The 24,292-nt window shown below is 40.4% G+C and overlaps 1 protein-coding gene across 1 annotated transcript; it reads left to right on the top strand.

Moving 5' to 3' along the window:
- The first annotated feature begins 12,279 nt into the window (after positions 1-12,279).
- Positions 12,280-12,837, top strand: LOC119649042. The gene is made up of 2 exons (XM_038051014.1): positions 12,280-12,413; positions 12,475-12,837. The coding sequence occupies exons 1-2, from the start codon at positions 12,326-12,328 to the stop codon at positions 12,756-12,758; spliced, it is 372 nt and encodes a 123-aa protein (XP_037906942.1). The 5' UTR covers positions 12,280-12,325; the 3' UTR covers positions 12,759-12,837.
- Positions 12,838-24,292: the final 11,455 nt, after the last annotated feature.

Genomic DNA, 24,292 nt, shown 5'->3' with positions numbered 1-24,292 from the left:
ATCTACCATAATGTTGTTACTGATAGTGTGATTTTGATAAAATTTGGTAGGATCGTGCTTTATAGTATAACTTATATCACTACAATTTGATGATTGTAGGATGAGTCAAATGCAATCAATTATAATACTAAAAATTATAGTAATCTACTATCATTAACTTTATTTGAACAGATATCGGTATGGATGGTATGATATTTGGGAGCCTAGGCACTGTATATTGGCAGTATCCTAAAATTATTTTAAATTCGGACGGAAAGAAAGAGTTCGACAAAGCCTTAACAATCATGAATTTTGAAGTTCCCTCACTTACGCAGTAGGTTTGGCTAAAGTTCAGCCCATTTAACACATTTAATATCTTTCCATCGACAATTGCAGACGCCAATTTGGAATGAATCCTTATCTATCATGGTGATCTTCCAGCAGTTTGTAGGGGATTAGTTGTTCTGTTTCACATATTCGAAAACAATCATTCCAGAAGGATTTTCTACTTTTTGATAATATAAGCTGTTTCTCGCTTCTCCGCACTCCTACCCATAACTTCTGTTTTGAAGAAGGTCACCTTATGTTTTAACTCCTACTAAATTGCTGCCTAAATCAAGCGACATGTACGCGACAATGTTAAAGTGGAATTTAAATGCTTGCTTTGCATTCTACCATTATTCACGTATTATTTTTTAAAGGTGCCTTCTGGTAACCTCTCGATACGTCGTTGTGAGCAACCCCTTGCCTTGCTGGTGAAAAGGCAAACGGCAACGGATGCCATGTGAGAAAAGAGTTTGGAGAACTTAACGAGGGTGGCGAGCGGTTATTCGAATTTGCGGATACTCACGAACTAATACTTGCACTAGTACATGGTTTATCAAGCGAGTATACATCTTCCTATATTTTGTAGTGCAAACAGTAAAACTCAAATCACTGCCACTGACTGCAAAACCATTTCCTAGGAGACTATTGGACCCCAACATCGACCGTTAATTGTTGTCTCGTCGAATCAAACCAATATTAAAACAGCCTGAGAAACACACTTGTTGTGCATTAAATGGTGACGATTTCGTGAGAGAAAAATAAGAATTTTTTCTGCGATGCCTAATAATTAGGAGTGCCAAAGGATCCTGGAAATAAGTTCAAAATCATCATTATCATCATTAACGGCGCAACAACCGGCTTCCGGTCTAGGCTTGCCTTAATAAGGAATTCCAGACATCCCGGTTTTACGCCGAGGTCCACCAATTCAACATCCCTAAAAGCTGTCTGGCGTCCTGACCTACGCCATCGCTCCATCTGTGGCAGGGGCTGCCTCGTCTTCTGTTAAAAGTACAATCCAGCGGCCTACGCAACCCTTGGGGTCAACAGGTCTGTAAGTGGTCCTTCGAGCCAAATACTTGAAAGCATTCTTGACAATCATGTTGGCGAAATCGTTCAAATAACCGTAAATCAAGCCCTTGTTACGATGCATTTCTGGATCTAGAGAAGGCGTTTGACTGTGTGCCACACGAGCTCATATGGTATGTTTCGCCGCAACAACTCGTGCCAGAAGAACTGGTTTTTGGTGTTAAATTGCTCTACTACGATTCGAAAAGTACAGTGTGAAGTCAGGCGGGCACATCAAAATTGCCTCGTATTTCTGTCGGTATTCATCAAGGAAGCGGCTTCTCACCACTCCTCTTTGTTTTTCTTACGGACATTGTCACACGGGACATCCAACATCTAGTGCCCTATACACTGCTCTATGCGGATGTTTTCGCGTCTCATAGGAAAGTTGAACTCAACAACACGGTCTCAGATTGAATCTGAATAAAACAGAATTTTTTACGAAGCAAACGATTCAAATATCTCAGATAAATGCTAGCAGCCAATGGTGAACTGCGTTATAAAAACACATCATGCATTAGCGCAATTTGGATGACGTTTCGTTCCACAACTGGCATTCTTTGTGGCCGATGTACTAACGAACGTCTCAAATCCAAAATTTATCGCAGGTTTGTTCACACTCTCCGCCTCTATGTGTTGGCCTACTATAAAAGCCAATGGATACCGCCTCACAGTAATGGAGACGAAAACGTTGCGTTGTACCAGTGGCATGACACACCATGATCACATCCGAAATTAGGACATCCGCATCGATATGGGGTTGCACTGATCATGGAGAAATCTTCGATGATATGGTGGCGCGGCAGGATTCGCGGCATTCGAAATTTATTTCGAATGCTGCATCTATTTAATGGCAGACGCCACTAATTTTTTAAAACACATGGACTACTCTATTTTACGAGTCGATCCAGAAACATATGGTTTGAAAAAGCGAAAGAAGGTGAAAGCCTCAAAGAAGGTGATGCAAGCAGCTGAAACATATTTTAGCAAACCATCAGCGATCTTCACAACTACCTGAAGAACGTTATCATTGATACGGCTACAAACATACTTGGCCCCCGCCGCAAAAGGAGTCGGAACGGCTGCTTTGACAATGAATGTAAGCTAGCAACGGAACGGAAGAATGCAGCATACCGAGTAATGTTGCATTCTCAAAGAACGCGGGCACGCGCAGAGACTTATCACGAACTCCATCGAGCGGAGAAGCGACTTCACAGACGGAAAAAGGAAGCCTGGGAGAACCAACAAGTCTGTGGACTCGAAAAGTACAGGGAGCAACCGCACCAGGCGCGGAAGTTTTACCAACAAGTCAGTAGGATAAAGCCTTCTACACCTCGATGCTCATCCTGCCGAGACCTGGCGAGACCAAGAGGGAAATCTGATTTCCGACAGAATGGGCATATTGGAACGATGGGTTGAGTACTTTGATGAGCTACTGAAGAACCAGAATATCGGCGAGTTGGAGGTCCCGCCAACTGGAGACGACGGACAAATACTGCCACCACCAAGTTTAGGAGAAACAGTCTGTGCAATTCATCGGCTAAAAAATCATAAGTCGCCAGGAGCCGATGGAATTATAGCCGAATTGGTTAAATATAGAGGTGACCAATTAAACCAAGTGGTTCATCAGCTTGTGCTCAAGGTGTGGGACAGATCAATGCCGACTGGCAAAGAGGCATTATCTGTCTCATACATAAAAAGGGAGATATCACACAGTTCAGCAATTATCGAGGTATCATATAGCTGAGTACCATCTATAAGATATTCTCCACTATCTTGCTAAGCCGGATAGCCCCATACGTCCAGAACATCATCGGTCCATACCAAAGAGGCAAATCAGCAACAGATCAGATTTTCTCTGTGCGGCAAGCTATGAAAAAACTGTTTGGAATATGGACAACAGTTGCACCATCTATTCATCGAATTTAAAGCCGCCTATGATAGCATAGCCAGGGTAAAACGGTACACTGCCATGAGAGAATTCGGTATCCCGACGAAATTCATAAGACTGACTGGGTTGACCCTGACCAACGTGCGAGGCCAGGTAAAAGCAGCAGGATGATTCTCAAGACCATTCGACATCAACAACGGTCTACGACAAGGGGATGCCCTATCATGCGTCCTCTTTAATTTGACCCTCGAGAAAGTAATCCGTGATGCTGAGGTAAATGCAAGGGGTACGATTCTCTTTAAGTCCACCCAACTATTGGCCTATGCTGACGATATTGACATCATGGGAAGAACAACCCGAGACGTATAAACTGCCTTCATCCAGATCGAGCAGGCGGCGATTGGCGCGAGATCTTGGGCTGCACATCAATGAAGGCAAGACAAAATATATGGTGATAACGTCAGCACAGAAAACCAACCAATAAACAACGTCAAACCGCACTAGTCAACCGGGAAGAATAAAGATAGGAGACTACAACTTTGAGACCGTTGATAATTTCTCCTACAATGGTCGAAAATCACAACCGATAACAGCTACGATGATGAAATCCACGCACGGTTGTTGGCAGCCAACAGAGCCTAGTTTAGGTTACAAAAACTGTTCCGCTCGAAACATCTCACCATAGGGTCAAAGCTCTTACTGTACAAGACAATAATCTTGCCAGTTCTCATGTATTCGTCGGAGACTTGGGTTCTTAACAAGAAAAATTGCGAACTCTTGGCCGCGTTGGAGAAAAGAATCCTCCGAAGAATTTTTGACCTTCTACATAAGGATGGACGATTCCGTAGCCTACATAACGACGAAATCTATGAGCGATACCATGATCGTGAAGTTGTGAATCCGGCTCAATAGGTTACGGTGGGTGGGTCACTTAATCCGTATGGATGTGGATGATCCCATCTGGAAAGTCTGTAAGGGCAATATCTATGGTAGAAAAAGAAGACGAGGGAGACCTTGCCTGAGATGGAGCGATGGCGTAGGTCAGGACGCCAGACAGCTTTTAAGGATATCGAATTAGTGGACCTCTGCGCAAAACCGGGATGTCTGGAGTTCCTTATTAAGGTAGGCCTAGACCGGATACCGGTCTAGGCGCCGTTGATGATGATGATGATCAGCGATAGGGCGTAGGCAGGATTGACGCCCTATGTTCTTTTTAGGGCTAAGTAGCAACAATAAACATATATTCCCCAGCACGATAATATCCTGTTTATATTTCCCGAAAAGAGATATTACAGTTGAAGAGCAAAATGCCTTAAGCAAATTGGCGCGTTAGATGCTAGCAATAAATACTGGAAATAATATCACTATATAACGTGCATTGCAATGCGAGCCACCTGTTTATTATGAGCTATTAGAAGGCTTATTTTAACGTATTTTTTAGTAGGAAAAACTAATTAGAGTTCAATAGTATTCGGGTATCATATTTGTCCACTTTTGAGATTTTTTCTGGATAATTTAAGCCAAAGATAACAAAGTTGCGTGATATGTTACGCTACAGGTCCAATTTTTATCCGAAATCAAACGAGTTTTAATTACCAACTTATTTTCGAATAATATTAACGTCGAAGCGGAGGAAAATACTAAAAATTAAAAATTATGTGATTCTCATTAAATATACAAAAAACACCCTTAACAATATGATGTCATCCCAAACGCATTCTTCGGAATTTTATAAGAATCTTAACTCCAAATTGAATAATGATCAGGTCATTTTCAGAAAAACGCATTTGAAAAACATTATTTTGAAAAATCGCTATTCGGATATGCATATATTTCGCAAACTTAATTGCTAGCAAAATACAGTTAAAACAAATACAATTTGCGCTGCATATTCTGTGATAGTTAAGTTTGCGACCTATGCAATAAAAAATTCGATTTTGAGAACCTCTTAATGTGGTTTCCCCCCTTAATTCAAAAATAAAAAGTTTACACAAACAATTTTTTTACTGCATGTTAAACTGTGATTCATTTCCTCACCCACTCTTGCTCCTCCTTTATTAAAGCAATTTTGCTATTACCCAGTGTTTTTTTAAGGTTTTGTGTAAACACAAAACCTTATTAAAATCGGTTTACCGTCTGTCTGTCTGTCTGTCTGTCTGTCTGTCCGTCTGTCTGTCTGTCTGTCTGTCTGTCTGTCTGTCTGTCCGTCACACGCATTTTTCTCGGAAACGGTTATAGCGATTGACACTAAATTTGGTGGAAAGGTGGCAACTGTGAACGCTCACGCATACAGTGAGTTACATCCTTTTACGTCGAATTTAAGGGGGGGTCCCCATACATGCAAAAGGGGGGTGTAAATTTTTTTTTCACCAAATATACTCATGTGGGGTATCAAATTAAAGGTCTCGGTTAGTACTTTTCGAAGCCGGTCTTAGTTTTGACATTTGTTGGAAAGGTGGGGAGTGCGGGGGGTTGAAAGTGACCATTCCTTTAAGGGGGCCATTCTCAGAAACTACTCAACCGAAAAATCTGAAAAAAATCAGGAGGCTGCCACTATATGGTGCCTAGGCTCCGAAATACCTTCCATACTGATATCTTTACAAATAAAGTTAATAATAGTATATTACCATAATTTTTAGTAATTGGCAGAAAAACCCCCCTTAAGTTCATGTTGGCACCATGAAATTTCGCAATAGTATAGGGTATAACATTGAGCATGATTTCACCAAGTTTGGTCTGAATAGCACTATTACTAACAAAGTTATCATACGTCAAAGTTGTCGCTTCCTTGCAAATTCAAGACTGTGAATGTCAATATCATCCGAAAGTGGATATTCTCATATAACATATGCATATATTACGTGCTACGTACTAAGAAATACACAAAACCTTTCGTACCTGAAGCGTCCAGCTTCCGGTTTCCCGACTTGTTTTAAGTTCCCATGTACCGATATTTCGGGAATACCAAAATTCACCTTATTGCTTCAATCTGGTTTAATCGGTAGAGACCCAGCGGATATGTCTTTAATTGGACACTCCTCTATATTATAATTATACATGATAGGGCTATTGTCATAGATATCACCCGCTGACTCAAGTTTTCAAATAAAATTTTATGACAACAAGAATTATCTAATGAAATCGAAATTCTTGAAAATTCCATCGTAAAGATAGATTCAATTGGCGAATGTAACATACTGAATTTTACACTCTTATCTTCATCAAAGTGAATTTAACTTATCAGAGCGATTGCCAATATTGCATGAACGGATTTATACGATCTATAAATGCTTTCTGGATTATCACTATCTCGCCCGATTCAAGATTTTACATATTGGGGACCCATGGTGTGTGGTTATCTCCGCGATTGATAGTGATCATACCATAGTTATCTCTGTGATTGATAGTAACCATACAATTAAAGGAACTAATGGATGGAACGAGGTGGTTGGTGGAAGGACATCTGATATCTGACATCTGATATCCAGAAAAAGTACGAGAAGTGCAGCGTATTATTTGCCTTGATAATAGGATATTTATAATTACGTAAATATGGTGCACTCTAAGCAAGAACAGCTCTCCTGAGAAACAAAATGCCTTTACTGAAACGGCACATGATGATATTATACAAAATATTGCGTGCTAACTAAAAAAATTGTTGGAAGAATTTCAAGTACAAAGCCAGGTCCGACCGAGTTGAATTCTATCACCGATCCTATTTTCTCTTGACTGGTGACATTTTTCAAAAATTGTTAAAATAGTCTTCGTTGTTCTATCCAAAATCTGAAAGTGCAGTTATCTCAACCACATCAAGTTAAGGTTATTAAAAATTACCATGAATTAAAAGTAATTATAATTAAATTTTGTCATGTCAAAGTTAGTTTTAGTTTCACCGTGCTCAAGCGCAACGCAGTGGTCGGCCTTGAGCCCCGTGGAATTCTTCGTTCAACTACCCCCCATCTTTAAAACAGTTGCTAGTTCTTGGATTCTTTTCTAATGACCACTAAGATAACATCATGCTGCAATAATTGGAGAGGTCTATGCATGCTCCATGTTGTCGCAAAAATAAGGGCTAAAATAATCCTGGGACGCACCACGAACTCATCTGGTATGCTATAAGACAACACCTAGTTCCAGAAGAGCTCGTGCGCTGGGATAATTTGCTATGTCACAATCTGAAAAGTAAAGTACGAGGTATAATAAACATATCCAAATCGCTTTGTGGCTCTGTTGGTGTTCATCCAGGACGTGCCCTCTCACCACTCCTCTTTGACACTGCCGCAAGGGACATTCAACCATCTTATGCAGATGGTGTTTCCATAGCGCCTCATAGCAAACCTGATCTCGAGCAACTTGTCCAATAATGAAATGATCGCCACATGCACCACGTCCCAGATTGAATCTGTATAAAATAGAATTGTTGACCATCCACCTTAATGAAAAAGGCACCATCACTGTCAGTGGCAGTGACCTGCCGAGTGCTGTGCAATTTAAGTATCAGAAATTAATGTTATCAGTCAATGGTGAACTGTGTTACGAAATTGTTTCACACATTATCATAGTCTGGATGAAGAGGCGTTCCACAACTGTCCTTCTTTGTGATTGACAAATCGACGAACGTCTCAAATTCAAAATTTACCGCAGTCTCGTCCGCCTTGAAGAGAAATGTTACTTGTTTGGATTAATACTTACTCTCCTTTTTACTAACTTAATTGACGAGCATGCAAGAGTACAATGATGACATCGGCTTGCTCTTCTACTGGACTACAAACCTTGCTCAAGTCGTTTTGTACAGGGTGCGGCAGTATAACTTCCTTTTTTAAAATGCGCGCCATTCAGTTAGTTGATGTCATAGCGGAGCGCTAGTGGTCTCCTTCAAGAAGGGATACTGTAAAGTTTTGTCCCGACACGGTTCAGTTGCCATCATGCGTGCCTTTGCCGTTCAGGTTTACTTTTCAAGCGGATGTTCGGTTATTGCAACACAGCGTGCATTTCGGAATCGCTTTAATTTAGCCCCGTTGGCTCCCGTCCCAGACCGCAAATCAATTGTTACATGGGTCACTACATTCAGACAAGCTGCAAGTGCGACAAAAGGATGAACTGGAGTCCCTCGGCCCGTTAGATCACCTGAGAACATTGAAGCAGTGAGAGCGTCAATGTTGCGATCGCCACGGCGTTCTGCGCGCAAACGCGCATCTGCCCTTGGACTATCCGATCGTTCTGTGAGAAGAATTCTTCGTGATGATCTTCATTTTCATCCCTATAAGATGGCGATAGTGCAGGAATTTTCAGAACCTGACTTCAATTCTCGGATGAACGCGTGTGAGCTTCTTCTTGATGTCGTTCCCGAGGGTGCTATTGTTTTTTTTAGCGATGAAGCCCATTTTCATTTGTGTGGGTCGGTTAACAAACAAAACATGCGCTACTGGGCTGACACCAACCCTCGAGAATTGCATCAAAAGCCTTTGCATTCACCCAAAGTCACAGTGTGGTGTGCAATTTCCTCAGCTGGAATTATTGGCCCCTGGTTTTTTGAGGAAAATGAGGTTACAGTGACAGTGAATTCGAACCGGTATGTAAACATGCTACAGAATTTTTTTTCCCATGGCTAGAAAATTTGGATTTGGGGGACACTTGGTTCCAACAAGACGGTGCAACAGCACCCACTTCAAGAGCATCGATGGCTGTTTTGAGGGAACACTTTCCAGAGCGCCTTATCTCAATTAGAGGCGATTTGGAATGGCCGGCACGCTCTCCCGATCTGTCCCCTTGTGATTTTTTTCTAAGGGGTTTTTTGAAATCCCGTGTTTATGTGAACCGTCCAAGAACCCTACAAGATTTGAAGACCAACATCCAAGAAGAAATTGCCAACATAACACCTGCTATGCTAACAAGAGTCATGACAAAGGCCAGAAATCGGTTTACGCAATGTATGGAGAATGGGGGACGTCACCTAAAAGATTTGATCTTCAAAACAATGTGAATAAAAACTTTAGACATCTACCTACATTATAAAAAATAAATAAATATTTTCCGATGCATACAATAGTTTTTATTGAGTTTTGAAAAAAGGAAGTTATGCTGCCGCACCCTGTATTTGGAGAAGGGACCGGACGTCGAGCGGGACAGAATCCGTTTTTCCAGGGCATATTCAGAATAATGCGAATTGGCAAGCTGCAAACGTTGAGCTATAGAAGATACGAAAGAAAACTCGTAAGACGGACCCATGCGTGTGAAGATAGGATGTATAGTATACTTACGTATCTATAGTTGGTAAGCAGTACCAAGTCTCACATTAAAGGAATTGACTTCTTTGGTGAAGAAATTATCCTTCGGTTTGAACCATTTCAAAAGTAAAATAATAATCGGTGATTCCAACGAATGGGCTGATGAATCGGGTATCAGAAAAGCCAATGCGGATTTTGTTAGAAATATATTTAAGCCTTAATGTGCGAGATCGGGAGGCGTCAATACTTTTCCACGGAAAAAATTCTTAGTAAACTTGATCGTTATTAGAGATATGCTACTCAAGGACCTACAACTACATGTCAGCGAGGAATGCACAAACAGCGCTAATCAGACTATTACCTTCCAAAGCTCACATAGGAATAATATAAAGCCAAGAAGTAAAATAACGGTGAGCTGAAGAACTTTATGCCATTTGTTACTTGTCGTACAAAATCCAAACCGTCACAAACATTTGGCGGAGCAGACATCGTCATCCATAGGTTTACAAGTACATTAGTATTTTCTAATCAAGCAAGCAAATTATATTCGATTTGTCCAAAACACCGACGTTCAATCGGATCGGCGGCAAGCGCTTGCAAGCCTACACGAACCAACCTAAACACTCTACTCACTCGTTTGAATTTGCGATGGGGTGTTGAGATTTGGCAAAGATGTGGATACGACATCAAAATTTCAACAGCAAAATGTTCAAGGAAGTACTGAATTTAGTCCACTTCCACAGTGAATTTTAGTTTAAACTTCATCATTCTGAAGTCAGGTAACCTACTGGGTGACCCTTCTGTGTATTGACTGATATGTCTGGCCAACACCACCTGCGAATGGTTGGAATCAATGATGTACAACAGACTGCTTCCAATTGCGGAAAAGGATGAAGGCATCCCTAGTAAGTAATTCGAATCTCGTATGGAACGATCTCAGCGGACTTGGCTAATCAGTAATGAAAGAGGACGAATATTGCCCTTACCCAAGATCTAAGGAATGCGTTCAAAATAGAAAAAAATCATCAAGGCCCTAGTCAAACAACAAGCTGCAAAATACGTAGTACACATGGTCATCGAACTTCTCCTAAGAAGATCACTGTACTGTGGATTAGGCGCAAGGTTCTATTCCAGGTCCTTTGCTGTGGATAGTTATATAGGGTGACTTTTGATGCTGGACCTCTCTAAATCCGTTGGTTTCGTACATGGTATTGAGCTAACAATCGCAGCAAATCACCTCGATGAGATTATGAGGTAGTTAAAAAAGTTGGTTTATCACTTGGTGAATAAAAATAGTACCTGTCAGCAAGGGGAAAAAGCCAACGTCTGTTTAGTTCAAGGCTATCAGGGGGGAGGGGTCAGTGTTGGCAACTGTGCTGGAAAGCAAAGCAAACTACAAAAGAGACATTCTAAGATGAAGACGCTGCTGTTAATTGAACGCAAATCTTAAGTAGAGATGTAGAGGTTATCGTACATACCTTCATATGGTTTACCATACTGCCTTTGATGCGTTAAAATGTTTCAAAATGTAAAACATGTTGCTCTATATTTACTGTGCACCAAACAAAATTCGAGCCCATCACAGGCAGACGCCTGTAGACAATGGAGGCGATGTGTAAAAAATAATGCAAACTATTGATGAATTTAAGGACTGACCGAGCTCGGGGCAAAATAGTTATGAGTAGACCCGCGGGGAAAATGAAAAGGGAAGCTAACCGTATGGGAAAACTCAGCAAATTCTGAATGGGAAACCAATTTTAATAAGATTTCGTTTCCAGTGCATATAAAAATATATGAAGTCATATTTATTATTTCAAAGATTTATTTTTGAATAAAAGGAACTTACTCCAAATCGTTGTGTATGTGAGGTTATTCTTGGTACACCTTATGAATAGCATCTACAAATTTCCTCTGTAGGATACGAACAGTTCTTGATATCTCAATGGAAACGTTCTCCTTGTTCTTCGCTCACGGCTCCTAGATTCTCAGGGAAATAGTCCAGGGTAGATTGGAAAAAATGTGCCCCTAGGCTCACGAGACAAGCCAAATCTTCAGAAACATATAGCATTCTTCTGACTGTTTTTTTTTGTAAGCAGGATCTTTATTGTTACCAAAAACACTCTCCACAACATCCTTAAATGCGAATCATTGTTATCTCTGGAGATCTGTCATGATATTGGCAAACCCTTGACCGGCTAGAAATCTTCTGATATCTAACCCAAGAAAAATACCCTCCTTCCATTTCGTCTCCAAGAAACCTGGAAACTTTTTTGCCAAGTATTTGAAACATTCCCCATCTATTGGAAGAGATTTGATAAACTTCTTCATGTAGCCTAGCTTAATATGAAGGAGAATAAAATGGTAAATTTCGCCCACATGCAATCGAGAAAGCAATAAAGTGCAATTTTAATGTTGATAAATAATGAACTAAAATCCTAAAAAGTGTTAGGAAAGTTGACAAGAAAATGAATGGATTTAGTTCAAAATTTGATCGAATTTTATAATTTAGAGATGACACTCAAAATTTCGGAAACAAAGACACTTGTTTTGTATTTCCTTCTAATCCCAAACCTATTATGATTATTGTGATATTGGGAAGATTGCGGTAGAGTTGGCAAACGTTAGAGGATTATCTTTACCAACCACGAGTACTTTTCCGTCATTGTTTGAGGAGTGGGTGCACAAAACATTGTACCACCCCTTACTTATCTTCTTGCTATCTTTACAGCCTGATTATCACATTCGAGGAAATAGTTTAATTGAATTGAATTTAAATGATGAAGTCAACATCAAATTATATTACTCTTGATTAGATTCTTGATTTTATGGTCGTAATATGCAATGCGAAAATATATATAAAAAGGTGAATTTTGCCCGTTGGATTCAGTCAAAAAGTTTAGAATCTTTCATGAAGATGAAGCTGAGTAAGTTTCGAATTACAATTCAAGCGTTTGCCATAGAAATTATTTGTTTTCTTTTATATAGTTATCTTACTGGTTTTCCTGTGTGGTTGCTGGGCTGCAAGTTTTGACGGGGAATGCGAATATGATCACGGGGATGGCCAACCGGGATGCAAGACAGAGGAGGAATTAGGACGTTTGTGGAGAAATAATTGGGATCCTACTGCCTATTGGCAGTGTGAAGAAGCCAATCAACCTGCTAAATTGGTTCGATGCCCAGGACTGGCTTTCTCACAAAATGAACAAGAATGTGTGGATTGGAGTTCCTGGGAGTGGACACCACCCTGCGATCCACCTTCAAAACCTTAGTTAATTTTGAAATGGACAGCATACAATATATATGTGCATAATGCATTTATGAGTAATAATAACTGAAAATTGCAATGAATATGTTTTTTTTTTGTTTGCGAACATCTCAACAATACACTTGCATCGATAAATTTTCAAAAAATAAGACCCGCTGTGGTCATGATAGATTTCAATTCTGAATATAGAGCTCGGAACCAATGTTCACCCTTATGTGATATCGCTCAACGCATTGCATGGCAATATTTCGTAGTTTCATATTAACAGTACAATTGTCCAACATTCTATCCTATCGCCTCCCAGCTATACCTTTTTAGTCGGAAGTTTAGTTCTCGAAATTGAGAAATATAGTGATATATTGGACACCTCCTGCGACAATTATTAGCCGCGCTATAGCAAGGGAGACCAGCAAAGAAGATTATCCGCAGAACCAGAAAAGAAATCTTAATGTAATCAGTTTAAGTTTAGTTTAGTTTACTGGGGGGAGCCGCAGCTCCGAGCACTCAGGCCATTGTTAGGCCCATTGTACTATCCCCGTAAATTTCCTATTCAATGGCTTCCCGCCTACGGTGTTCGCAGGCTTTAGCGAATCTGAGAACATTCTCCAGAGGCAGAGAGTGTGCAGATTCTTCATTGAAGAAAACCTTGCCAAGGTGTCTTCGTCTGAGATCTGAGAATGCCGGGCAGCTGCATAAAAAGTGCAGGGCCGTCTGTAATGTAAGCGGTAATCAAACCTCAGACCAACCAAACCGAGGGCTGAACGGTCACAGATGCTAAGATGTGGCCGTGAATAGTGAACTTTTGATACCATGTGACTACTAGTTTCAATGAGCCTTTTCTTGGCAAAAAGGGGGTCTGTCGAAATCGACACATTTTCCAAAGTAAAGCAAGGTCCATGGCAACCAATCATGAAAGAACAAATAACAACAAGCAAAAGCTAAAATTAAATTTCAATTGTAGCCACGCAACCCTAATGAAAAGGTTCTGAGCCCATCAATGGAGAATCGGATCATAGATCCAGATTATTCACTTTTTCAGTTGTGAAAGAATTCAGTTGGTATACGGTCTTTAAAGTACGAGCTAAAGTAGAACCCATATCTCAGCAGTTCTGCCCCTAGGCTCCAGTCCACATACTGAAGCCAAGGTTTTATCCACAGGTAAGCATTGGAATCCGGACAAAACGCCTCCGGTTTTCCTAAGGTCGGAGGAAATGGTAAAATGACGGTAAAAACGCAATGTCTAAATCTTCATTTGAAATCGATTTTATCGGAATGGATGGCTGGGTCTTATAAGACGACAACTATGCATCAAGATGTAATAGTATGTGGTGCAGACAGCTCTGAATGAACCTGAAAGGATTAGATCATCAGATGACATTGAACTTTCCTTTGAGTCAGCACTGTATACGTGAGCGTTCACAGTTCCCACCTTTCTACCAAATTTGGTGTCAATTGATGTAATCGTCTCCGAGAAAAATGCGTGTCACGGACAGACAGACTGCAAACCGATTTTAATAAAGCTTTGTTTTACACAAAACCTGAAAAAGGATTCAGATAGCCTCTCGAAACTAATATGACTCGCAGTAATTAGTGGAAAGATAAAAGAATCTTGTAATCCCGATAATTTTTAGTAGCTTTTTACTGAAGAAGAGGGTATATTGCTCCCGAAATATATACATACCGCTGAGGGCCGGTATTGGGAAATTTCGGTACAGGCAGCACTCAATACCAAAGTGTTACGCACCAACGGGATATTGTCGCAAAGCCATTTCCATTTGAACTGACCGTGGAAGAAAATCTAATACACAGAAAAGCGGACTTGCGACCGGCATGAGCTAAAGGTTCTAATTACTGTAACATCCGGCGAAGTTCCTTGCGCTCTCATGGATGAAATGACAAGTCACCGTTAGATACATATGCAGACTTTTTCTTCATATATAGCTTCATATATAAGTGAACTAATCTCCCCTAATAATGCCCTCAAGCAGCTTAAAAGGTACTGAGCGGGACTTACAGTCACCAGCTATATATTCAAGCCTGTGCGAGATTTCGAGAATAATGCGATGTTGACAACGAAATTTCGCTCCGCAATCTCAATAGTAATGTAGAAAAACCTCTGCCCTGGGAGCAGCGTGACCGAAGCGGCTCGCAGATGTTAAATGCTCCTTTATATAATTCGAAGAACACAAAATGACTACGAATTATATTGAGTGTAAATCCGTCCGTACTTTGGACCAAAGCGTGGCCAGAGCTAAACAAATTTTTTTTTTGAGGATTCGGGGCCTTAAGTCCGTATCCACTTGATGTTGGACCGGACCAAATGGTGACAATTTGCCTCTGCTCTAGTAAGAAACCGTAAAACCGTCTTTGTCTAATTTTTTTTTAAGTTGGGGCGCTAAGCCCTAAACGAGGGGTCCATTATATAGCGCGGATGTGCGCTTACCACCCCCCTCTCCGTAAGCTCGTAATAACCTAAAACAGAAAGAATATTTTAACGTCAAATAACGCAAAACCAGTAACTTTTTCATGGAAATTGGACTAAAGCTTTTTCGAAGTGCTTGAGAAGACCTTTGCAATGAGACTTGGTAGAAATCGATGGGATAAATAATAACGGAGCTATGATCAAAATGATGTAATTACCTGAACTTTTGGTATAAAAACCAATAAAAACAAAACCTGGTTTTCGCATATAAATTGAAAGTAAGCCGAATCCTTGGAAAAAATTGGGGTAGTGGTTTCGGCTGTGTGCAGCCAATGTGAGGAGGAGGAGGAGACAGCCCTGCACTTTTTATGCACCTGCCCGGCATTTTCAGATCTCAGACGAAGACACCTTGGCAAGGTTTTCTTCAATGAAGAATCTGGACACTCTCTGCCTCGTGAGAATGTTCTCAGATTCGCTAAAGCCTGCGAACACCGTAGGCGGAAAGCCATTGAATAGGAAATTTACGGGGATAGTACAATGGGCCTAATAATGGCCTGAGTGCTCGGAGCTGCGGCTCCCCCCCAGTTAACTAAACTAAACTAAACTAAGCCGAATCCTTTGAAAATCTACTGTATTCAATCTCTCGAAATAAATTCTGAAAATTTGGTTGATTTAAAGTGTGTAGCTTACTTACTTTAAAAAAAGTCATCAAAAAATAAAAATGATTTTGAAAAAAATCGAAAGTACAAAAATGTGTTTTTTCCCTCTAAAAGTTTAAGTAAGTAATTTTTTACTACGGTTTTCATTTTTGAAGATATTAAGAGAAAATGTTTTGTGTGTTTTTCATCATTATTAATTAAAGGACAATAAAGCTGGATAGGAAATAAAAACATGTGCACCAATCAGTAGGGAAGAAAATTGTACAGTAAATTCAACTCGTTATAACACTACATTTTTGTGAAAATTTGCGAACCCCTTCATTACCCTCCATAGTTCCACAACAAAAAGTTCGTAGATTCTAATCAGATTATCTATATTTACAGCAATAAATAACTTCCGGCGATTTTATATAAGAACTTTTCTGGAGAAAATGATTTGTGATTTATGATCGCAGTAGTTGATTATTATCTAAATCCTTCTAATAAATCAAAATTTTCACCATGAACATTTCTTTCTAAGAATAGATATGATTGGCGGAATTAATTGAACTACATACTTCCACTTATCTACACTTTTCTTCATTTAATGAAGTTATGTGCCAAAGTGATTAGCAATGTTGCATGATCGGATGTTTTAAATCTATAAATTATTATTTTTGGACTATCACTATCTCGTCGTAGACCGGGCGACTTTTGTCTACCCTAACTTTGTTAATAATGATAGGATTTACATAAAAATTAAAAATATCATCTAGAATCTTTACACAACTTTCGCGTCTTTCTCCATTTTTTATTGACATCCTGCAAGCGCAGATAACATGATCCCACCGTAACTTTTCGTCCATTGAAATCTGTCTATTGACTCGGTTGATGTTATCGCTACATTTGAGGGTTCGATTGGTTTCCGATACACGCTTACTATTGCAAGTTTAGTAGTGAAATTTCTCATAATATGGATATTCTGAGATCCTTCTTCAATCATTAGCATATACAATTCTTCGCTCAATTGTCGCAAAAATGATCGCCGCTCGTTGGTTTTATGTTTAATATTTTATTTTTTACTTTTTTTTCATAATAAATTTTGCAACTAGCAAAACCGGCGATTATTGTCACTTTCTCATGAAATCCAAATGTAATAAAAAATTCTTCGCGAGTTTTAGATGTCTGCATCTCCACTGGAATATATAAGTCCCTACAATTGTTAGGGTCCATGATATTGAAAGCTTCGCTAAAGGAAGACTGGTTGGTATGATGCATAAATTGGACTATCATTAATTATTATTCTGTTAAGGGAAAGTCGCACCGCGTCTTTGAAGAACTATTGTGCCCCTTTTACTGGTTATAGTGTACCTATTGACCATAGTATCTCAAGCAGGCCTGTAACCGTTAGGAACTTTAGTATGTTCCCTACTTCCAGATCTTTCAGCTTTGCATCTGGTATTAAGTGTTCTCCCAGATGTATCGACCTACTTTGCACAAATGCCGGACACTGTCCCAGGACGTGTATAGAGGTTTCGTCCTCCTCCTCACAAAACCTGCAGGCAGTGTCCATAGATATCTCTAGCTTCCCTAGGTGATAGTTCAGCCGACAATGACCAGTGAGAATTCCCACTATGATTCGGAGGTTCTTTTTGGTGAGGTTTAAGCAATCCTTTGTGCGCATGAGTTCGTATCCCCCAATAAGCACTCTGGACTGCTCCATCCCTGGTAGGCCCGCCCAGTATAGTTCCCTCAACCGTTTCTCTTCATTTCCTAGATTCATAGCCATGAAACCGTTTCCGATTCCACAGAAGGGTTCTGGCCCATGTAAAGGCGTCCCTGCTCCCGTCTTGGCTAGTTCGTCCGCTGCCTCGTTGCCTTCCAGCCCAGCATGGCCTAGAACCCAAAGTATCCAGACTTTGTTGGACGAGCCGAGTGTATTCAGGAGTCCCAAATTACCAGCATGCTTCCTCCTTGCAGACCGCGAATCTGCCCCCGGTACACCCAGGGCTCCTGAGCCAGCACTATTCCAATGTTCCCCTTGGAATTTGCCCTTGCAATCACTGCAGATGCAGCTCTCGCATGGTGGAGATTTATCTGGGCTATCTTATTGCTGGCCATTGGCTCCGTTATTATTTGGAGCTCTTCTCTATTGTCGGAGTGTCACCCTCCTCCTCCAACATGGCGCTTTCCTGCGCGTCGCTGTCCACCCTGAGCCCTAGGAGTCCTAGGTCTAGGTCGTCCAGCTTCGGCTCTTCACTGGGCAGCAGGTCTATTTCCCTGATTGATCCAGTCCTTTCCGCCTCTATGGCTTTCGAGACTTCTTCAGGGACCTCAGTAAGTTTTCCACCCGATGCCTCCTCCGAGGTCTCTTTCCTCGGCTTTTCCCTGTGCACATGCACGGGTATGTTGCCAAATCGGTAGTTGATATGACAACTCCGACGTTTAATTGCCTCGGGGATCTTCTTCCATTTCTATTGCCGCGGCTTTTGGCAGAAAAACTGTCACCATGTGGGCTCCTGGTATTTCATCCCCAGCACATGTTGAAAGTTCCACCCCTTCCCAGCCTGGCAATCTAGGAACTATGGTTCTAACCCATTCTGCAGTGTCTTCCGTCGCGCAGTCCACCAGTATAAGGCCTGGTCGAAAACGTATCTCGGTGAACACCATTTTCGACGTCCAACCCTTGATCATCTGTTTGGCTACAAGGCCCTCAATGATTTCCTACTCCTCACGAGTGAGTATTTGCTCGGGAAACCATTTTGGCAGTATGGCCAGTCGAATGCCCTTGACCGAGTTTTCTCCCCCTTTGGGTTCAGGTTTGCTCCCCGCTTTCTCGGCTCCGGTAGAGGTGGCTTAGGTCTGTCCTGAGCCTTCTCAAGGGCCTCTTCTGATTTCAGGCCTGCCTTCAGATAGCGCAGGTACCATCTAACACCGGCGCCACTGAGACCTGTCTTCTTCCTGACGTCTGCTATATTTATCTCAGACTTTAACAGTGAGAGTTGTTTAGTAAATATGAAGAGGTTCACCTAAATCAAGTACATAAGAGTACTTATATGTGCACTTCATATGTGGGTGTTTGGTATTAAATGTCAACTTTTCTGGCTTAAAGTGTAGTAAATTCGAAATTGATGGATCTGACATATTATCACCTCCTTAGTAATGACAATTCTAGTATTATGTGCCATACCATTCTTTATGCTGCTGCGCCTTTGGTACTCCAAGGACTTACAGGGGACTTTTCGGAATTCGGGAATGCACTATTAACACGTTTATTTGATCTTGGAGATCTTTGAATGAGATGTATTTTGAAACCTAGATTTCACACATTGCACATGCGTTATAGTAAATATTTCCAGATTGTTGAGTTCTCTAGTTTCCAATAATAATTATTGCTCACTTTTTCACTCTTATTCCCGTATTTTGTAACCGATATCTAGGATAGGATAGGATCTAGAATAACTAGGATCTGCTTGTGGTAGCATTTATTAAGACTCCTCATATAATAGGGTTGAAAGTTAAGATAAAGTTTTTATACAGCCACTTGAATATATGGAATGTTGACATCTCAAATTGTTCATGCAGAATATTTTACATACATGGTGTGCTCCCTGGCGCTGCGAAGAAAATTGCTAAAATTATCTTGAAATTCATTAAACGATACCTCCAATGTTTGATCGACAAAGGGCAGGTTAGGTTCCGCTCTGGGTCCTCCTGCAGTAATGACATTTAAACACCAATAATACCTGGGCTCTCAGTCTGACTTGTCACAGCACTCCTCTTATCGAAAGTGTTGACTACTTGATCACTTTGTCTACTTTGCTAGCAGGCCACAGCTTTGAGGGGACTTCTGTACTAAGCTTTCACAGCTGGCTCAGGTAAAAGAGCTTCCTGGTTGTCAAGCGCCACTGCATAATTTTGCAAATAAGAAAAAATGATTAGCGGGACTCAACGTTTTAAGACAAACACAAGATCGGCAAGATTTTGTGATATGCCATTTATAAAGAAATGTGACTCTATGCTAAGGGCAGAATGTGAAAGTAGCAGGCGAGAACTTATTTAACACACTTTTATGTGGGCTGATTTCATATTGCATCAATCTAAGGATATATTGTACAGTTGCGCCCTCAGGTTGAAAACAGTATATTCTACATCATTTAAATCGTCGGAATGACTACAAATCGTAGAAGATAGGAGCAAGATCTTATGCTGAACAAATATTCCCAAAATACTAGATATGTAGTTATAACATAAAAAAAATACTATTCGTAAAAATAAATTTCTTCTATTGATGCTCATTTCAAATTTGGCTAACGAACGCAAAACTTTGTATTTAGTGAAGTTAAAAGGCGCATAATGACGTATAATGACTAACGGATTGAGCGATGGTTCAAAACTATCGAAGTTGACCAAAGTCAACTAAAAGGGCAGAGCTATTGAGAAAACCCAAAGAAATGATAAAGTAAACCGTGAAGGTCCGCCAGCAAATAATGTGCCTCCACTGTAGTGCCCGGTGTTCACTCGTTTGCACACTGTTCTAACCTGGCCCGGAAATAGGAGGCGGCGGGAGTCCTTTGGACACTTCTGTCCATCTTACGCAATTATCAAAAAATTGATGACGGACAGACAAACAGACATTGAATCGAAGTTAATAAGGTATTGTTTCATAAAAAAGGTTAGCTATCATTTTGAAAATCTTTACTTTATAATTGAATAATATTTAAAGCACGACTTTGAAACCGTTGTGAATTTCTCCTATCTACGGTTGAAAATCAAAACGATAACGGTGACGATGACATCCGCATACCGTTGTTGGCAATCATTTGTCCCTACTGCTTTTTACAGAAACTGTTCCGTTTGAAAAGCCTCAACATACGGACAAACCTCTTACCGTACAAGGCAATAATTTTACCAAACCTCACGTATTCTTCGGAGACTTGGGTTCTTAGCGAGAAAATTTTCAAATTCTTAACCACGTTCGAGAAAAGACCATTCCAAAGTCTATATTGATGAAATTCATGAGCCATACCACGATCATCTGGTTATGATTAAAATCCAGCTCAATAGGCTGCGGTGGGCGGGTTACTTAAACCATATGGGTGCGGCTGCCCGGTGAATCTATGAAGGTGTTTCATATTTTAGAAAAGGAAGACGTGGCATACTTTACCCGAGATGAAACATTCGCGTATGTCAAGAAACCAGACATCCTTTAGGGAATTGGTGAACCTCGGCGTAATGTAATGAGAATAAGAATTAAGAATTTGAAAGAAAAAGGAAAATGCACGTAAGCAAATGGAGCTTGATGCGGAGCAAATGCGAAACGAAATGATCAGCATGTCGCGAAATCATGAATATTACAATGGGTGTTGTTAGCTCTAAACCCATTAACTGCGAGTCATATTTACAGTATTCGTCCATTGAATTATGAACTCTAAAAAAATATGCAAAATTTCAACTTTAAAGTTTTTAATTTAGTTTGACAAAATAAAATTTTTTATTATATATAATATATATTATATTATATACGTGTGTAATATTTTTGAAGCCCAACGTCGCTTTTTCTCCTCCCAACATAATTAGCCACCTCAGGCACCGCCCTTAGACAACATTCGCATTAAAAATAGCCTGCAAAAAATTAGAAAACGAGAAAAACTGGTTAACCAATTTAACTTTCTTTAATAGTTCCAATTGTAATTCACGTGCAAGCGGGCCCATAACAGTCATTGTCGCTGCATCACTTTTCTTAACTTCGGCTTTTTAGTCGGTCTCCTGCGTTTCAACCCATTTTCATACAAACGCCTGTATACTATGTAATGGGATATCTCCACGACGTTTCTCACGTCGTCCAAAATATTCTGGGAGGTTGCAGTTCAAGCCTCTTAAGACTTTCGCAAATTTCGCCAGTCCGCTTCTCTTCTAGTTTTTTCGATTACTCAGAAAAGCCTTGGGTTGGTTTATCAGGAACAATAGTGAATTTTCTTGGCATTCTAGTCACTGATGATTTAGAAACACTAACATTAAGGGCAATCGTGATATAGTTTGGCCTTCCCTCTTTCAAAAGAAATGCAACTTGTATTTTCTATTTTAATGTAGTATCTCCTTTTTAAGGTTTTGTGTAAACACAAAACCTTATTAAAATCGGTTTACCGTCTGTCTGTCTGTCTGTCTGTCTGTCCGTCTGTCTGTCTGTCTGTCTCTCCGTCACACGCATTTTTCTCGGAAACGGTTACAGCGATTGACACCAAGTTTGGTAGAAAGGTGGGAACTGTGAACGCTCACACATACGTTGAATTTAAGGGGGGGTCCCCATACATGCAAAAGGGGGGTGTAATTTTTTTTTTCATCAAATATAGTTATGTGGGGTATCAAATTAAAGGTATCGGTTAGTACTTTTCGAAAACAGGCTTAGTTTTGACATTTGTTGGAAAGGTGGGGAGTGCGGGGGGTTGAAAGTGACCATTCCTTTACGGGGGCCATTCTCAGAAACTACCCAACCGAAAAATCTGAAAAAAATCAAGAAGCTGCCACTATATGGTGCCTGGGCTCCGAAATACCTTCCACACTGATATCTGCACAAATAAAGTTAATAATAGTATATTACTATAATTTTTAGTAATTCGCTGCAAAACCCCCCTTAAGTTCATGCTAGGACGACGAAATTTCGCAACAATATAGGGTGTAATATAGAGCATGATGTTACCAAGTTTGGTGGAAATCGCACTATTGCTAACAAAGTTATAATACGTCAAAGTTGTCGCTTCTTTGCAAATTCAAGGCTATAAATGTCAATATCATCCGAAAGTGGATATTCTCACATAATATTGTATATGCATATATTACATGCTACGTACTAAGAAATGCACAAAACCTTTCGTAACTAAAGCGTCCAGCTTCCGGTTTCCCGACTTGTTTCACTTGTACTGTTTAACACACTACAAACCTTACAAAGAACTAGTTAAGCACAATTTTCCGATTTTCCCAAAAAGAAAAACACAAAAAGCGCAAGAATATTTAACATCGACCAGCTTAAAATATTGGGTTGGGGAAAAAGTATTGTCGTATTTGTGATCGAATTTTAACGCTTTATCTAGCATACTTAGAATTATCCGATTTAAGTCAAATATGCATCATTTTGTTCGCAAACTTCTTTCCAGTTAGAAGGCAACTCCATTATCCCCTCTTATAAAACCCCCCCTCTTTATTTGCAAAAAACTCAGACAGCCAGTTTTTGCAAGCCTCTTTTGAGGAGCGTTTTGCATGGACCGGAAGAGATGGTAATCACTTGGTGCCAGGTCCGGACTATACGGTAGGTGCGATAAGACATCCCACCCGTGCTCCCGTAGATTCTGACTTGTCATCAAAGATGTGTGAGGTCGAGCGTTGTCCTGGTGGAACAGAACATCATTCCTATTGACCAGTCCTGGCCGCTTCTGATCAATCGCCTGCTTCAAACGGTCGAGTTGCTCACAGTAGAGAACCGAATTGAGGGTCTGGCCATAGTTGAGCAGCTCATAATAGATGACTCCCTTCCAATCCTACCAAGCACACAGCAAACCCTTCCTGGGTACCAATCCGGGCTTGGCGATGGTTTGGGCCGGAGCGAATTCGTTCGGTTTCAGCAGTGCATCGCAGGCGTTGATTCGGTCCAAGAGATTTTTTTCCGTCAACTCCTGTGGCACCCAAACATCCAGGTTTTTTTAATATCCAATCTTCTGCGAATGATTCCAAACGGTTTTATAGTCTATAGCCAGTTCCTGGCCGATCGAGCGAATGCTCACATGCCGGTCTACTTGGATAACTTCGACGATTTTATCGAGTTCTACGACGATTGGCTTACCAGTACGGAGTGTATTTTCGACATCCACTACACCAGAACGAAATCGATCGAACCAACGCTGTGCTGTGCGAATTTCTTCCTTGGTGGACTCCATTTTTGACGCGCTATAACTTGAGACTGGAACGTGCGATCATAAAACTATCAAAGAGACACCTGTACCCCAGATTGTCGTCTTCAAAGAGCCGTATAGTATGACCCGATGCGATAAGTACAACACAAGATATGTTTAAATGTCGCCATCTATTGACAAAATACGACATTACTTTTTCTCTAAACTAATACAATTTTCGAGAGAATGAAGCGGCTGGTAGGTAAGCAACGGTCCCATGCTCGGTAGTCAAAAAACCAATAAAGGGGACAACATAAAACCAATGATATTGTAAATTTTCTCAAAAAGTTCATCGATCAGAATTCTATGGACGAAATACTGTCCATGTAAGTATATGCATTCAGTAGGCCAGACTATTCACTTTACTGTGATGGATTCTTTAGTCGCAGTAACTTTGAACTTCATCACATCACCTTATCTTAATTGCATGGCTTAGGATGCAGTTAATTCGCAACAAATTGATCCATTTGAACTGTTATAACTTTGACACTAATAGCCGGATTTTCATGAAACTTGACATGTGTATGTATGA

This window comes from Hermetia illucens, chromosome 2, assembly GCF_905115235.1.
Source record: "Hermetia illucens chromosome 2, iHerIll2.2.curated.20191125, whole genome shotgun sequence".
In the NCBI taxonomy this organism is placed as follows: domain Eukaryota; kingdom Metazoa; phylum Arthropoda; class Insecta; order Diptera; family Stratiomyidae; genus Hermetia; species Hermetia illucens.
Note: the sequence above shows the minus strand (reverse complement) of the source record. Positions and strands in the feature narration are given on the sequence as shown.

Excerpts from the sequence above, each read along its gene's own strand:
- LOC119649042 (XM_038051014.1), top strand. The coding sequence starts at position 12,326 with ATGCAATGCGAAAATATATATAAAAAGGTGAATTTTGCCCGTTGGATT. Across the intron at positions 12,414-12,474 it reads TTTCATGAAGATGAAGCTGA|TTATCTTACTGGTTTTCCTG; the intron begins GTAAGTTTCGAA and ends TCTTTTATATAG.